This window comes from Piliocolobus tephrosceles, chromosome 17 (genome assembly GCF_002776525.5).
Source record: "Piliocolobus tephrosceles isolate RC106 chromosome 17, ASM277652v3, whole genome shotgun sequence".
Taxonomy (NCBI): domain Eukaryota; kingdom Metazoa; phylum Chordata; class Mammalia; order Primates; family Cercopithecidae; genus Piliocolobus; species Piliocolobus tephrosceles.
The window spans coordinates 11,525,873-11,543,851 of record NC_045450.1 but is presented as its reverse complement, the minus strand read 5'-3'; the positions used below and the strand labels follow the sequence as shown (position 1 = coordinate 11,543,851).

The following is a 17,979-nucleotide window of genomic DNA, read 5'->3' as shown; positions in this document are numbered from 1 at the left end:
ACCCCCTTACCTTGAAATTGCACACACAGTCTTTTTTGTTGTTGTTGTTGTTGTTGAGACAGAGTCTCGCTCTGTCACCCAGGCTGGAGTGCAGTGGCGTGATCTCCGCTCACTGCAAGCTCCGCTGCCTCCCGGGTTCACGCCATTCTCCTGCCTCAGCCTCCCTAGAAGCTGGGACTACAGGCGCCCGCCATCAGGCCCGGCTAATTTTTTTTTGTATTTTTAGTAGAGACGGGGTTTCACCATGTTCACCAGGATGGTCTTGATCTCCTGACCTTGTGATCCGCCCGCCTCGGCCTCCCAAAGTGCTGGGATTACAGGCATGAGCCACCGCGCCCGGCCACACACAGTCTTTTAGATTCCATGTTGGTGAGGCTCATGGCTTTTCCATAATGAAGTATGGTTTAGGATCTTTCCCATGATCATCATATACGAATCCTTTCGCACGTCTCACGGAGGCACAACCAACTTTCTTCTGAGAATGGGAGTTTGTGTCTTAAGGGCCCCCACCCTTCTTCCTAAGGTCTGATGCAGAACTTCTGCCCTGAGGCCAGGGCCGAGGTCGCAACAGGGAGAAGAAACTGGCCTGAGCAGTGTGTGATTGTGTTTTCATACCAGCTCGCCCTCAATGCAAGTTGCTCTTCTGCTTTTGAGCAACTAGATGGTCCCTGTCCTTGGGTGCTTCTTTTTGCCTAAGTGTGCCCTGGTATGTATGTCACTGCTTCAGTATCACAAGCAGTTCTGGAAGAAATCTTTAGCTCAGAGAGGGGACCCGTGAATCAGACCACCTGCATTCACATAACCTCCTTGTGCCTCCGCCTCCCCATTTGTAAAATAGGTTTCATGCAGTAGCTATTTACAAATATCAGTGGGTTGTTAACATGAAAGGAAGTTCTGTGTGCCAAATACAGAGTACTCATTCGATAAAAGTGAATTCTTATTGTTGTGTTCAAGTTATTTTGAACCGTTGAGCTGGATTCTTAGACCATCCTGTGATCAATAGATAGTTTCTTTTTCTTCTTTTTTGTTTTTTTGGAGACAGGGTCTTACCATGTTGCCCAGGCTGGAGTGCAGTGGTGCCATCATGGCTCACTACAGCCTGGACCTCCTGGGCTCAAGTGATCCTCCCACCTCAGTCTCTGGAATAGCTGAGACTACAGGGATACACCACCACACCTGGCTAATTTTTAAATTTTTATAGAAATGGGATCTCACTGTGTTACCAGGCTGATCTTTAACTCCTGAGCTTAAACAATCTTCCCACCTCCCTTGGCCTCCCAAAGTGTTAGAATTATCAGCATGAGCCACAGAGCCTGGCCCAAATAACTTATTTTTGAACCCCAAAAACACTTAATAAAATGTGTGAACTGGGTGTGGTGGCTTGTGCCTGTAATCCTAGCTACTGAGGCAGGAGGATCACCTGAGGCCAGGAGTTTCAGATCAGCCTGAGTGACATAGTGAGACATTGTCTCTATGAAAATAAAATTAGCCGAGTGTGATGGCTTGCACCTGTAGTCCCAGCTACTTGGGAGGCCGAGGTGGGAGGATTGCTTGAGCCCAGGAGGTTGATGCTCCAGTGAGCTATGATTGTACCCCTGCACTCCAGCCTGGGCAACAGAACAAGACCCTGTCCCCTCCTCAAAAAAAAAAATTTCATATAAGTGCTCAAGTATGATTCAATACTACTTTTCTGGAAGGAGGGTCTTTCTATGAGTATTATTAAGTTCAGTTAACTCTGTGTAGTAATATTCTCCTAATCCATTTGTTACATGAATGGCATTCTAACAAAGTAAAAAGGAACAGAAGGAAGTTGCTTTGACAAAAATATGAGCTTAACAACTGAAGTGCTTGATGATTGTCATCACCCTGGATTCTCTTTTTTTTTTTTTTTGAGATAGAGTCTTGTTCTGTTGCCCAAGCTGGAGTGCAGTGGCGTGATCTCAGCTCACTGCAACCTCTGTCTCCCGGGTTCAAGTGATTCTCCTGCCTCAGCCTCCCAAGTAGCTGGGACTACAGGCGCGCGCCACCATGCCTGGCTAATTTTTGTCTTTTGAAACAGGGTTTCACCACGTTGGCCAGGCTGGTCTCCTGACCTCCGGTGATTCACCCGCCTCGGCTTCCCAAAACCAAGGGATTTGCTGGGATTACAGGTGTGAGCCACCGCACCCAGCATGGATTCTCTTCCGATTCTTGTGAATGTTCAAACATGGTTTCACATAGCTTTTTCTTCCGAGCATTGTTTCATATTTTCATTTCTTGTATCAACACAGTTCACGAGCTTATTGTCTTACAGAGTTGACCTGCATTTCCTGGTTTGGTAAACTCTACCCTTATCATTGGGTGTCAGAGTTTATCAAAGTGTCTGTGTAAAAAGAGTGGATTGTTTATCAAGGGCTGCTAGGCACAGTGTGAGGCTGGTTAAAACTTATTTATTTATCTTTGAGACTGAGTCTCGCTTTGTTGCCCAGACTGGAGTGCAGTGGTGCAGTCATGATTTACTGCAGCCTCAATCTCTCAGACTCAAATGATCACCTTGACTCACCTCAGCCTCCTGAGTAGCTGGGACTACAGGCATGCACCACCACGCCGGGCTAATTTTTATAGTTTTTTGTAGAGATGAGGTCTTGTCATGTTGCCTAGGCTGATCTCAAATTCCTAGGCTCAAGCAATCCTCCCACCTCGGCCTCCCAAAGTGTTGGAATTACAGGCGTGAGCCACCACGCCCGGTCCTCCTTTTTTTTGAGGCTGAATCATATTCTGGTGGATGGAGAAACCTCACTGTGTTAATTCATTGGTCCGTCAATGGACACTTGTGTTCCTTCCCCTTTTGGCTCTCATAGGTAGCCAAATGACGAACGCATGCTTTGAACACGGATGTACAGATGTAATATTTGCTGGCATCCCTGCGTTCCTCTCTTGGTCCTGTTGTGAATGCTATTGGCCTTGTTTCCTGAGCAGCCTGTGTTTGTCCCTCTGCCTTTCATCAGTTACCGTGCAGACGGTCTATGTGCAGCACCCCGTCTCCTTTTTGGACCGCCCTGTCCAAATGTGCTGTCCTTCCTGCAACAAGATGATCGTGAGTCAGCTGTCCTATAATGCCGGTGCCCTGACCTGGCTGTCCTGCGGGAGCCTGTGCCTGCTGGGGTGAGTCTGCCTCCCACTTGGCCCCAAGCCCTCCTGCCCTTCTCTCTGGGTGCTGGCGAGGGGGTGGGTTCTCAACTGCACCATGCTTGGCATTCAGGGCCAGACATTTGTGTTGTTTTTTTTGAGATGGAGTCTCACTCTGTCGCCCAGGCTGGAGTACAGTGGGGCAATCTCGGCTCCCTGCAACCCCCACTGCTCAGGTTCAAACGATTCTCCTGCCTCAGCCTCCTGCATAGCTGGGATTATAGAGGTACACAACCACGCCCAGCTTATTTTTAGTAGAGTCGGGGTTTCACCATCTTGGCCAGGCTGGTCTCAAACTCCTGACCTCAGGTGATCTGCACGCCTCCGCCTCCCAAAGTGCTGGGATTACAGGTGTGAGCCACAGTGCCTGGCCTAAGACATTTCTTTCTTTTTTTGTGACGGATTCTCACTCTGTTGCCCAGGCTGGAGTGCAGTTTCGTGATCCCGGCTCACTGCAACGTCTGCTCCCCGGGTTCAAGTGATTCTCCTGCCTCAGCCTCCCTAGTAGCTGGGATTAGAAGTGTGCACCGCCACGCCCGGCTAATATTTTGTAGTTTTAGTAGAGATAGGGTCTCACCATGTTGGCCAGACTGGTCTTGAACTCCTGACCTCAGGTGATCCGCCCGCCTCAGCCTGCCAAAGTGCTGGGATTACAGGCATGGGTCACCATGCCTGACCCAAGACATTTCTTGATTGTAGGGGGTGTCCTATGCATTGTAGGGTGTTGAATAGCGTCCCTAGCCCCCCACCCGCTTGATACCAGGAGCACTACGCTCCCCACTTCTGACCAAAAATACCCCCTGGGAGGCCAAGTCATCCCTGCTGCTCTGAAGCCTATCAGTCCCCAGAAATTGGTCTTCCGTCTTTTCTCCTTGCTTATCTGCATGTAGAGACAAGCTTCACAGCTGCTTCCAGCTGTGTGTAGGGTAATACCCTAAGGGATTCCTTTTTCTTCTAGAATTTCATGACCTAAATAATAATGTTTGCTGGAGCCTGAGGGAAGCTTTAAACAATCTGTACATTAAAATTCTTCATAGGAATGTCTTCAGAACTTCTTATCCTTTCGTGACCCAAAGTATTTTTCCCATTGCCCATGCAGGGGAATTATGTAAATATTTATGTCTGCACCCAGGGTATTATGTTTAAAGAGATAATAGTTTCTGTTCTGGGAGAAAAATCTGAGGAAACACAATCAATTTTTTGTTTCCCACCGAGCAGGTAAAAGTAGCGTCCTTATTCCTGGCCACGTGAGCCACTCAGAAAACCCCAAGGGGCTTCATTCTTTTCCTTGAAGGAACCGATGTTTGTGAGTTTCAGGAGCCTCATGCAACCGGCACATTCCTCCACATTGTCCTTCGGTGACTTGAGGTTGAGAAGGAACAATATTTCTCTTCCTAACTTCAGTAAGAGGCTCAGAGTCCCGGAGAGTTTAGTTAACTTCCTTGAGGTCATGTGTTAAATAAGGAAGGAAGGAAACAAAACAGCTTTCTGGGTACCTGATTCCCCCTCTTGCCCACAGGACTCTGCTGTTGTTTTCATTCCATGGGCAAAAAAAGTAAAAAAAAAAAAAAAAAAAAAAAAAGAGTCCATTGCCTCTGGATATTTGTATTAAAAGAAATTTTTATCTTTGAAATCAGGGAAAAGACGGAATAGAAACTTACTTGTTTTGTTTTGTTTGAGACTGAGTCTTGCCGTGTTGCCCAGGCAGGAGTGCAGTGGTACGATCGTAGCTCTCTGCAGCTTTGACCTCCTGGGCTCATGCAATCCTCCCACCTCAGCCTCCTGAGTATCTGGGACCACAGGTGTGTGCCACCATACCCAGCTAATTTTTAAATTTTTGTGTGTGTGTATGTGGAAACAGGGGTTTTACTATGCTGCCCAGGCTGGTCTTAAACTCCTGGACTCAAGCAATCCTCCCGCCTTGACCTCCCAAAGTGCTGGAATTATAGAGGAATAGAAACTTACATTGAGTATTGGCCTCTGCCAATCTGGCTTTAGAAATTGAGGCAGCCTTTCTTTCCCTCCCTTTGTTCCTTCCTTAAACATGGTAGAGTGGGTTCAAATCCTGCCTCTCACTAGCTGTGTGGCCATGGGCAAATGACTTTACCTCTCTGTGCTTCGGTTCCTCGTCTATAGACGGGGGGGCGGGGCAATAACGCCCACCTCAGGGGCTGCCGAGGATAAAATATATGTGTGTGCTGCCTGGAGCCGTGCCTGTGCCTGTAAGCCATAGGTTAGGATTCCTGCTGAACAGACTGATTGCTCTTATTTGAGCTCTGGAAAACTTAGGCAATAGGAGGAAATTTCTTTCATGAGATAATTTCCTCATCAGGTTGTTTCCAAATTCTGCTTTTTGTAAACCAGCGTCTTCCTGTAAAAGGTTGAGTTTTAACCACGTTTTTGACAAACATTGGTTGTCAGGCTGTCTGAAGTTCCTGCCTGTGTGTGCCAGTGGTGGATTATGTAGGTTAAGAGTTGTTATTTGGGGAATTCTACTTGGTTGCTGTAAGAAGCAGCCTGTGTATATGGGAAAGAGATCAGTAAGACAGGGGTTGGCAAAACGGCCCTGGAGCCAGGCGCCTGTTTTAAGTTTTACGGGAACATAGCCACGCCTATTGGTTTTTGGATTCTCTGTGGCTGTCTTCTCGTTGCAAGGGCAGAGCTGAGTAGTGGCAACAGAGGCTCCATGGCTCATCAGGATGAAAGTATCTGGCCGGGTGTGTGGTGGCTTCCACTTGTAATCTCAGCACTTTGGGAGGCGGAGGTGGAAGGATCACTTGAGGCCAGCAGTTCAAGACCAGCCTGTGCAACGTAGCAAGACCCCATCTCTACAAAAACAAAGAACAGCAACCAAAAGACTAAAAGATCTACTATCTGTCCCTTTGCAAAAAAAAGTTCACCAAGCCCATCTAAGACTTTGAAAGATTCCCAAATGACCCAAGATTTGAAAATCATGCTCAAAGGGGGTCTGTCCTTAGGAGGATCCTTGGCGTTGGCTGGCATGTTAATTTCCTAGGGGTCTCATCACGAATTACAACACACCTAGTGTTTAAAACAACAGATATTGACTCTCACAATTCTAGAGGCCAGAAGTGCAAAATCAAAATACCAGCAGGAGCCGGGTGTGCTGGCTCTCGCCTGTAATCCCAGCACTTGGGGAGGCCAAGGCAGGTGGATCACTTGAGGTCAGGAGTTTGAGATCAGCCTGGCCAACATGGTGAAACCTCATCTCTCCTAAAAATACAAAACTTAGCTGGGCGTGGTGGCATGCGCCTGCAATCCCAGCTACTCAGGAGGCTGAGGCAAGGAGATCTGCTTGAACCCAGGAGGAGGGAGAATGGCTTGAACCCCAAATGTCAGCAGGGCCACGCTCCCTCCTAAGGCTTCAGGGCAGAATGTTTTTTTGCCTCCTCCAGCTTCTGGTAGCTCCAGGTGTTCCTTGGCTTATGGCCTCATCGTTCCAGCCTCTGCCTCCCGTCTTCACATGCGCTTCTGCCCTCTCTGTATCTCTGTGTGTCCTCTCCTCTTCTTCTAAGGTCATTGGGTTTTGGGGGTCCACCTGGATAATCCAAGATGATCCCATCTCAGAATTCCTAATTATACTGGCAAAGACCCTTTTTACAAAGAAGGACATGAACATGTTTTTGGCAGCCAGTGTCCATCCTATTGTGGTCAGTAACGCGCTCCATGTGTCTCTCTCTCCCGCCAGGTGCGTAGCGGGCTGCTGCTTCATCCCCTTCTGCGTGGACGCCCTGCAGGACGTGGACCATTACTGTCCCAACTGCAGAGCTCTCCTGGGCACCTACAAGCGTTTGTAGGACTCAGCCAGACGTGGAGGGAGCCGGGTGCCACAGGAAGTCCTTTCCACCTCTCATCAAGCTTCACACCTGGTGGAGGTTCTGCCCTGGTGGTCTCATCTCTCCAGGGGGCCCACCTTCATGTCTTCTTTTGGGGGGAAATGTCGCAAAACTAACAAACCTCCAAACCCCAAAAATTGCTGCTTGGAGTCGTGCATAGGACTTGCAAAGACATTCCCCTTGAGTGTCAGTTCAACGGTTTCCTGCCTCCCTGTGACCCTGAGTCCTCCCATCTAACTGTGATCATTGCCCTCTCCTAGTATCTTCCAGTGATCTGCCATCAGTGGCTCTTTTTTCCTGCCTCCGTGGGCCTTTCCGGTGGCAGTCTCAAACTGAGAAGCCACAGTTGCCTTATTTTTGAGGCTGTTCTGCCCAGAGTTCAGCTGAACCAGCCTTTAGTGCCTACCATTATCTTGTCCAACTGTTCCCATCCCTGATGATAAAGATCTTGCCTTACAGACTTTACGGGCTTGGCTTTTAGATTCTGTAACTTCAGACTTCATTAGCACACAGATTCACTTTAATTTCCTAATTTTTTTTAAGTACAAAGAGGGGCTATTAACACCCAGTACAGACATATCCATGAGGTCATAAATGCATGCTAGAAAACTAGGGCTGGATTTTATCACTGCCCTGTCTCCCCTTGTTTCTCTGTTCCGGATCTTTAGTGCCCCTTTCCTTACAGGGATTTTTTTCTCATAGGGTAATTATATGAACAGTTTTTATGACCTCCTTTTGGTCTGAAATACTTTTGAACAGAATTTCTTTCTTTAAAAAAAAAAACAGAGACGGGGTCTTACTGTGTTGCCCAGGCTGGTCTCGAACTCCTGGGCTCAAGTGATCCTTCTGCTTTTGCCTCCCGAAGTGCTGGGATTGCAGGCATGAGCTACCGTGTGGGGCCTGAACATAATTTCAAGAGGAGGATTTATAAAACCATTTTCTCTAATCATATGATTGGTGTCATTTTCCCATTTACCAATGTAGTCTCACTTAAAAAAAAAAAGGAAAAGAAATGGATAATTTCATCCACTGTCTTTACTTGGGGTTGATGTGGTTCTTAAACACCTTCATCATGGAACTCCCAAAGTGGGGTCCCTCTTGGGTTCCTGGTGGTGGGTTTTGAAAGATAAGGGAAAGCACATTTTGAGCATATTTGGGTACCATGGTGCGGAACACGTGGGAACCAGAGCTGTTTCAGAGGAATCTGAAGTCTGATTTTAGTTTTCAGAGACACGGCTTGTTGTAAAACATCAGAAGACATGATTTCCAGGACTCAAGCAGCGAGCCAGGATTCTAGGTTGGCTGCTGTGTCATCTTTGAAGTCAAGACAAAGCTGGGCTCGGCCTTCAAGAGTCCTCGTTTTGACCATAATTCAGCCTAGGGAACTCATGTGAATACTACTATGTAAAAATAAAACCTAGACCTTGAGCGAACATCTGTATATTGGTTGAAAATGATAGTGGTAACCATTGATCACCCTTACTTCATTTGACGTTTGGAAAATTCCAGTAATTATCATTTTTGCAATGAATATGGATACCACATAGTACTTTGGTGTTACCTGCTTTTGAAAAATAAAGTCTTTGGTTCACCCGGTGAACTGTTCATGAGTTCTTTTGGTGTGAAGAAAGGGCTCATGTTGCATTTCCAGCCATTGCTACAAAGAACCTTTATTTGCTCAGTAACGGTAGAAAATCCTTCCCGATTAAAAACTTCAGACTTGCTGAATATCCTGCAATGTCTAGATGAGCGATGTTGATTTGGGTGGATTTGCTAATGAATCAGATTTGAACATGAGGCTTTTGGAACCCAATAGGCGTCGTTGATGGCGGCAAGCCATAGCTTTCAAGTTTTAATAAAATGCACAGAAGAGAGCTGTCCTCATTCATTCTCTGAACAAAACATGCTTTGTGAGATGCTAAAAGGAGGGTATTGTAACATGTCAGGAATATGGATGCCGCCTTCCCCCCTCCTTTGCTACCTGATGATACAGCTTCATTTTGCTAGATGCAAGGAAATAATGTCATCTTGGTGTGGCTTACATTGTCATTTAAACCCTAAATTACAGTCTTGAAAAATTGCTGCTTTCCAGATCTTGATTGTGTAGTTTTGGGGCCATGCATATTTAGTAGTTTGGCTCAGATGGTGGCATATACATGATCTCAAGCTATTATTAATTACACATGCAAAGTCTTCAAAACAAGAGCCCTATTTCAGGATCAGTAAAAACATGCATTACGCGAAACTTTCATGTCAGATGCCTGGAGTACGAAGCGTTCATTGGATATTCCATTTTACTGTTCAAAGAATGGACTTACATATCAAATTAAAAGGCTCTTTTGTTCTGCCGCTGTTTGATGGGGAGTTGAGAGTCTCTTGCAAACACTGGTTCACATTCAATTAATGAAAGGGCTTTATACCTGCCTGCTTGGACCGCAAAGAGGAATTTTACCAATCTGAAACCAAAAGTGGCTATTTATCTTATATTTTGTTATGTTCATCTAGGCGAGGTGGCCTTCTAATAAGTGTTGGTTTGTGTCTTAATCAAATTATTCAACTACTGCATCTCTTGAAGCCAGACTTAAGCATATGATGGATTCCTTGCTGACCACAGCGTTACCCGTGAAGATTTTTTTCTCTGGGACAACTTGCTTCCCAGTTGCTAACGAGAACACTTCTGTTGGATACTGAACTATTTATAAACATGGCTTCATATACTCACACCATTTGGCCTCAGTTTTCTCTCCAGTGAGAGTCTGACGTGTTTGGGATGTTAAAAATCCTTCTCTGACTTTCTGGGCTCAAGATTTCTATTAGGAGTAAATCTAGACGTTAGAATTTTACGTGCAGAATGCTGATTTGCCTTTTGGTTCCTCGGTCCTCTCCTTCCTGTATGATTGAAATGTTTACAATGAGTCGCCTGTTTTTTGCAGGCACATGAGTGAATTGGAAGTAGATCTAGCAGGGGCCATGAAAGAGACATGAAGAGTAGTTTCACTTTTTATTTTTTTGAGAGGGAGTCGTGCTCTGTCACCCAGACTAGAGTGCAATGGCATGATCTCAGCTCACTGCACCCTCCACCTCCCGGGTTCAAGCGATTCTCCTGCCTCAGCCTCCTGAGTAGCTGGGATTACAGGTACCTGCCACCGTGCCCAGCTACTTTTTGTATATTTAGTGGAGATGGGGCTTCATCATGTTAACCAGGCTGGTCTTGAACTCCTGACCTGTCCACTTCGGCCTCCCAGAGTGCTGGGATTACTACAGGGATGAGCCACCACACCTGGCATTTTTTTTTTTTAATCTAAATTTTAAATAAGATTCTGGAGCTCAGATTAAAACGAAAAAATAAATAAATAGCTCACCACCAAGTATAGAGTCTAGTGCATGTAACCATGTAACTAACCACCTTGTAACTGCTCTCTGCAGTATTAAAAAGATGTTCTCCCAATTAAGTGCCTTTTCTCCTTCTCTTTGTCTTTCTGTTCCTTTTTTTTTTCTTTTCTTTTTTCTTTTGAGATGGAGTCTCACTTGTTGCCCAGGCTGGAGTGCAGTGGCACAATCTCGGCTCACTGCATCCTCCGCCTCCAGGCCTCAAGTGATTCTCATGCCTCAGCCTCCTGAGTAGCTTGGACTACAGGTGCGCTCCCTCATTCCTGGCAAATTTTTATATTTTTAGTAGAGACAAGGTTTCGCCATGTTGGCCAGACTGGTCTCAAACTCCTGACCTTAAGTGATCCGCCTGCCTCGGCTTCCCAAAGTGCTAGGATTACAGAAGTGAGCCACCATGCCTGGCCTCCGCTTTTAAGTATTCTTAAAGCTCTTAGTATTGCAGTGCCTCTTAAGTGATCTTGGCCTGTTTCCCAAATGGGCAAAATCAATTTAATGGGTTCGTCAAAAGTCACAGTGCATTACTCATAATAGATCTGAGTATTATTTGTAAAACTTTTGGATATATAGATGTGTGTGTTTGGGGGAGGGGTCACATCTGGAAGCCTCTGATTGGTGTTTGTGGATTTCACGTTGTTTATTATTGATTAGCTCCTGCGGTGTTGCAGGCATTGAGGTGGAAAGCGCAACCCTGCCTAGGAAGAGTGAACAGTGGGCTTAGCACTACCTTGCCAACATTTCTTCCCCCTTCCTCTTCCCTCCTTCCTTCTTTCCATTTAAAATTCACCTAGTGTTAAAATGCGTAATCAGGTGGCTTTTAGCGCATTCACAATGCTGTGTAACCATCACTTCTACCTAGTTCCAAAACATTTTCGTCAGCCCAAAATAATACCCCAAACCCATTAGCAGTCACTCCCCATTCCCTTCTCCCCACAACCCCTGGCACCCATCAGTCTGCATTCTGTCTGGATTTACCTATAGTGGGTATACTATATCAATGGAATCGTAGAATATGTGATCTTTGCGTCTGGCATCTTTTGCTGAGCATCATGTTTTCAAGGTTCATCTACATGGTGGTGTGGACCAGTGGTTCGTTCCTTCTTGTGGATGAATATACTCCGTTGTGTGGATAGACCACAATTGGTTAATCCACTCATCCTTTGATGAATGTCTGTGTTATTTCTACCTTTTGGCTATTGTGAATAATGCCGCTGAGAACATTCGTTTACAGGCATATGTTTAGACATGTTTTCAGTTCCTTTGGGTGTATACCTAGGAATGCAATTGCTGGGTTAAAGGGTAATTCTACCTGTATGGTTCATTGATTGATTGATTGAGACCAAGTCTCATTCTGTCACCCAGGCTGGAGCACAGTGGCATGATCTTGGCTCCCTGCAACCTCCACTTCCCGGGTTCAAGCAATCCTCCTGCCTCAGCCTCCCAAGTAGCTGGGACTACAAGTGCATATCACCATGCCTGGCTTATTTTTTGTGGAGACAGTGTCTCACTATGTTGCCCAGGCTGGTCTCGAAGTCTTGGGTTCAAGCCATCCGCTTGCCTCAGCCTCCTGAGTCATTTTCTGTAGAGTCGGGGTCTTCTATATTGCCCAGACTGGTCTCAAACTCCTGGGCTTAAGTGATCCTCCTGCCTTGGACTCCCAAAGTGCTGGGATTACAGGCATGAGCCACCGTGCTTGGCCTTCCCATTTTCACTGAAGGTCTTTCTTTGTGCTTGCATTGGTTTGCCTTTCCCTGCATTCGTTGTTTGTCTAACTAAATGGCCTTATTTTATGCTCTGCCTGCCTTCTGTCTTAAAGTCTTAAATCAATTCAGGCCTCTATCAGTGACCAGATAGTGTCCACATGTGTACATGTGAGAGGCGGAGGTCTGGGTGTCTCTATTGGGGTGTGTGTGTGTGTACTGGGGGCTGTGTGGGGGGGGATATGTAGGAGTGTGTCTGTGTGTGTGTGGGTGTGTGTGTGGGTGTTTGTTGGAGGGTCTAGGTGTCTGTCATGTGTGTGAGCTGGGCTCTGGGTGTCTCTGTAGTTATCTATGAGTGTCTGGCCCGTGTGTATGTGCATCTATATGTGTATGTGTCTCTGGTTGTGTGGAACATAAGGGGAAGGGGCCGAGCTGCTTGGAGCTGCACCGGCCTGGAAGCCTTCAGTCCTCCAGGAGCCCTGCAAGGACTTTCAGGCCAACTACCCCCAGGGGGAAGATAAATGACTGTTGCCTCGCTGATCTCAGGGACTAAAGGGTAGGAACGATTGTTCTTTCTATTGTTATTCAGCATTGGGGACCATGCCTGGCCTCCCGACCTTGTCAATCACGGTTGTGTCCGGCTGCTGGTGGATGATTCCAGAAGGGAAAGATTCTTACTGAATCCTGTAAAACAGGGCCAGGGCCACTATCCTCAGACTCCACGGCTGTATATTAGAACCCCCTGGGGGAGGCTGGGTGTGGTGGCTCACGCCTGTAATCCCGGCACTTTGGGAGCCCAAGGCGGGTGGATAACCTGAGGTCAGGAGTTCGAGACCAGCCTGACCAACATGGAGAAACCCTGTTTCTACTAAAATACAAAATTAGCCGGGTGTGGTGGCACATGCCTGTAATCCCAGCTACTCAGGAGGCTGAAGCAGGAGAATTGCTTGAATCCAGGAGGCAGAGGTTGTGGTAAACTGAGATCGCGCCATTGTACTCCAGCCTGGGCAACAAGAGTGAAACTCTATCTCTAAATAAATAAATAAATAATAAATAAATATTAGCTGGGCATGGTGATGTCTGCCTGTGGTCCCAGCCGCTTGGGAGGCTGAGGCAGGGAGATGGCTTGAACCCAGGAGCTCGAGGCTGCAGGAAGCCGTGATCGCACCACTGCACTCTGGCCTGAGCAACAGAGTGAGGCCCTCGCTCTAAAAAAAAAAAAAATTAAAAAACAATCCCCTGGGGGAGCATTTCAAAGGCTCCGTGCCCAGGCCATGCCCCAAATCAACTGGATTAGGAACTCTCAAGATGCCACCAGGCATCAGTGCCGACCTGTCCCTGGGCACAGCCACACTGGGGCCACAAGAAGCGTTTAATTGTATCATTTTTTTCATAAGAGGGAAAAATGCCTGCATATAATAATGAATCCAGCCTGGATTATATTTCTCTTTATACCAACACAGTCATAAAATACATGTTGAAATATATTTTTATGGAGGAAGTAGCCCACTGACGTGCTAAGGCTGCCCCGATCAGCCTGTGCCTGCAGCGTGGCCCCAGGACGCTGACCTGGCTTGGGGGTTGGTGTGAGTGTGTGACGGTCCATCACTGATGCTGTGGTCCCTAGGGCCTCTGTTCACTCAGTAAGTGCTTACTGGGTGTGTAACATGTTCCCGGGATCCAGCAGCAAATAGGAGAGTCCAGCTCCTTGCTCTTGGGGAATTTAAACTAAAACGTCATCATGTTACGCTTGGTTTGCATATTATGATAACCTGATCTTGCATATAAATGCTTCCTCAACTACTGCGTCCACCAATTCTGCCAAGAACTCTTCTAGATAAAAAGGAAAAACACGATCATTTCACAAGTAAAAGAACGGAGGTGTGGAATGAGTGTGATTTACACAGGGCTGCCACGCAATTCATAACAGAGCAACTTCTTGTGGTCCTAAAATTCACCTTGGGCTTGTTAAAAATACAGATTCCCAAGCTACATGCCTGGAGATTCAGATTCGGAAGGCTTGGGAGGGGGCCCAGGAATCTGCATTTTTAAGAAAAGGCAGGGTGTGGCGGTGTCCGTCTGTAGTTCCAGCTACTCGGGAGGCTGAGGTGGGAGGATTGCTTGAGCCTAGAAGTTAGAGGCTGCAGTGAGCTATGACTGTGCCACTGCACTCCTGCCTGGGCAACATAGGGAGACCTCATCTCTTCAAAAAGAGTGAAAGAGAGAGCAAGAAAGAAAGAGAATGAGAAAGAGAAAGAAAGAGACTGAGAAAGAAGGAGTGCCTATAGGTGTTTCCCTAAGGGCAGGCAAGGTTGAGAAATGCTGTTCCATGTGTCCTGGGATCAGATCAGCCAGAGAGAAGGAACTGAAATGAGGGTTCTTGATTGGCACTTGACCTTGGGCCAGATCGTTCCTTGTTCTGAGTCCATCCTGTGCATTGGAGGATGTTTAGCAGCATCCCTGGCCTCTACCCAGAGATAAATGCCAGTAGCAGTCCTCAGTTGTGACAATAAAAAATATTAATACTCCAGGCCAGGCACAGTGGCTCACTCCTGTAATCCCAGTACTTTGGGAGGCCAAGGCAGGTGGATCACCTGAGGTCAGGAGTTCGAGACCAGCCAGGCCAACATGGTGAAACCCCATCTCTACTAAAAATACAACAATTATCTGGGCGTAGTGGCAAGCGACTGCAATTCCAGCTACTCAGGAGGCTAAATGAAGGAGAATCGCTTGAACCAGGTGGCAGAGGTTGCAATGAGCCGAGACGGCGCCACTGCACTACAGCTTGGGTGAAAGAGCGAAACTGTCAAAAAAAAAACCAAACCACTCCAGACATCAGTAAATGTCTCCGGAGGAACAAAATCAAATTACCCCATTGAGAACACCTGGGCAAAGTGCTTGGGTCAAAGACAACACTGCCCATGTTTGGGGATCGGGTGTCTCTCACTGACCCAAACATGGTTAACATACGCCAATTTCCATAAAAATGAGGGCAGCACTAACACATACCACAGTGTGGATGAGCCTCGGGAACGTTATGCCACGGGAAAGAAGCCAGACAGAAAAGGTCACCTGTTATATGATTCCATTTATACGAAATATGCAGAATAGGTGATCCACAGACACAGATGACAAACTGGTGGTTGTCAGGGGCTGGGAAGAGGGCAGGATGGGAAGTGACCGCTTCATGGATCTGGGGTCTCCTCTGGGAGTGAGGAAAATGTTTTGCAGCCCAGGCATGGTGGCTCATGCCTGTAATCCCAACACTTTGGGAGGTTGAGGCAGGAGGGCCGCTTGAGCCTAGGAGTTTGAGACCAGCCCGGGCCACATGGCGAAACCCTATCTCTACAAAGTCATACGAAAAAAGTTAGATTGGTTTAATGGCAGGCACTTGTAGTCCCAGCTACTAGGGAGGCTGAGGTGGGAGGATCGCTTGAGCCTGGGAAGTCAAGGCTGCAGTGAGCCATAATGGCACCACTGCATTCCAGCCGGAACGACAGAGTGAGACCCTGTCTCAAAAAAAAAAAAAAAAAAAAGAAAGGAAAAGAAAATGTTTTGCAACTAGATATAGGTGGCAGTTTTACAACAACGTGAAAGTACTGATGCCACTGAACTGGTCGTTGTAAAATCGTTTCATTGTACTAGGTGAATCTCACCTCAATCAAAGAGAATATGCCAATTTGTATAGTTTCATGTGACAACTGGTAAAATGAGGATGGAGTGAACTGTGAATGCAGCATAAATCAGAATGGAGGTTTCAGTGAGGTAGTAACCACTAATGAGTATGTTAAGACTATAATATAGGCCGGGTGCGGTGGCTCAAGCCTGTAATCCCAGCGCTTTGGGAGGCCGAGATGGGCGGATCACAAGGTCAGGAGATCGAGACCATCCTGGCTAACACGTTGAAACCCCCGTCTCTACTAAAAAATACAAAAAACTAGCCGGGCGAGGTGGCGGGTGCCTGTAGTCCCAGCTACTGGGGAGGCTGAGGCAAGAGAATGGCGTAAACCCGGGAGGCGGAGCTTGCAGTGAGCTGAGATCCGGCCACTGCAGTCCAGCCTGGGAGACAGAGCGAGACTCCGTCTCAAAAAAAAAAAAAAAAAGACTATAATATAATGGCCAGGTAGGATGGCTCACGCCTGCAGTCCCAGCACTTTGGGAGGCCGAGGCAGGCGGATCACCTGAGGTCAGGAGTTCGAGACCAGCCTGGCCAGCGTGGAGAAACTCCATGTCTACTAAAAATACAAAATTTGCCAGGCGTGGTGGCACATGCTGTAATCCCAACTACTCGGGAGGCTGAGGCAGGAGAATTGCTTGAACCCGGGAGGCGGAGGTTGTGGTGAGCTGAGATCACACCATTGCATTCCAGCCTGGGCAACAAGAGCGAGACTCCATCTCAGAAAAAAAAAAAAAAAAAAAAAAAAAGACTGTAACATATAATTAAATCATACTTATAAAGCAAATGGTAGAATATGAGGACAGGACCTCAGTATCGACATCTTTGGAACCAGTACAATGTTGGGTTAAAATGTACAGTACATGCTTGTTGAATTAGGGAAGAAAGTAAAGTGAAAGCATTTGATTCATCAAGAACCATGACTGAGCCACTTGCAACCTGCTGCGGTGCCGGGACAAGTCATTTGAGCTTCCCACACCGAGTTGCTCCCCTTTCCAAGAAAAGGTAGGCTGATTCTTTCAGCGCTAAATGTCTGTGTTAGGAAATGGACAGGTCTGGGGGAGACGACAGTACCTGCTGGAACATTCCAGAACATGCTGGAATATGCTAGGGGCTTGCTGTTTTGGCCTACGTTGTGCTGAAACCCTATTAGTTTCACTAGGGAGGTAATCAATTCAAGAGGCTGAAGAAGAAATGCAGAGCCAGCAAAGGAGACATGGGGTTTGATTAGGGGCTTAGACACAGGGGAGAGAGTGCAGGTGGTGGTGGGCTGGAGAGGAAAACTGCAGCCACTTGCAAACAGCATGCAGTTTATTCAGCATTTTCACTTAGCACCCTCCCCTTAACGACCTCCACCTGGCAACCTTCATGTAACCTAAAACTCAGAGTCTCAATCCGTTGGAGGGCCTGTGTTTCAGAGGATGGGCCAGGGGCTCAGATGTTTCTCATAGACAGGAAACAAATCTCTAGGTTGGCCACTCCCGGATTCCGTAGCTGGGACACACCTTCAGGTGCATCTACTATCCAGGCCATCCTAAGGATGTGCGCAGATTATTGCATTCAGGTGCGTTTGCCCTACAGCCCACCAGAGCAAGCTCGTGGGTAAACTAGGAAACCCTCAAGACACAGGTCTCAGTGAGCACCAGGCTGTGGTCAGCTTTGATACGTAGGAGTGGAACAAGCCAAGAAGTGACACTCAACTTTGCAAGAATCAGGCCCCTGTGTCTCCTTTCCACCATCTGCTGCCAGGGGCGGGCATCTGTATTCACACATCTGGCTCAGGTGAAGATGGGGCCGGGAGCCACCTTTGCAGGTCATTCGAAAGCCCCCACATTCCTTCCACCTGTGGGCCCTGGGGGCTGCATCCCTCCCTCCCTGAGCTGAGCCATCATTGGAGTGAGTCTTGTGTCTACAAATCTAGGGCTGTGTGTGTGTCCTGCTTGGGGGCATGGTTAACAGGGCCCATTCCCTGGAAGCAAGGGCAGGAAGGGACTGGGCATGGGGCTGTCGTCTTCACATGAGAGGCTCATTACCATGGAGGCCCTCGCAGCTGCGGCGCATGTGATCCTGGGCAGGTGTGTTTCTGTTTGGAGGACGTGGGGAATGGAAGCAGGGGTCAATTACAGAGCTGAGCCCCAGGTGAAGGGGCTGGTGAATCTCTGAGTAGCCAAGATAGGGGGGAAAGTGTCGG

General features: G+C 47.3%; 1 protein-coding gene across 9 annotated transcripts in view; it reads left to right on the top strand.

The window, feature by feature from the left end:
• Positions 1 to 8,625, top strand: part of LITAF (lipopolysaccharide induced TNF factor) — an 80,548-nt gene extending 71,923 nt beyond the window's left edge. For all 9 annotated transcript variants that reach the window (XM_026446646.2, XM_023231128.3, XM_023231127.2 and 6 more), the window contains 2 exons: positions 2,988 to 3,144; positions 6,878 to 8,625. In XM_026446646.2, coding sequence (XP_026302431.1) covers positions 2,988 to 3,144; positions 6,878 to 6,986 — 266 coding nt within the window. In that variant the 3' untranslated portion in view covers positions 6,987 to 8,625. The remainder of the gene's footprint in view (positions 1 to 2,987; positions 3,145 to 6,877) is intronic.
• The last annotated feature ends 9,354 nt before the right edge of the window (positions 8,626 to 17,979 follow it).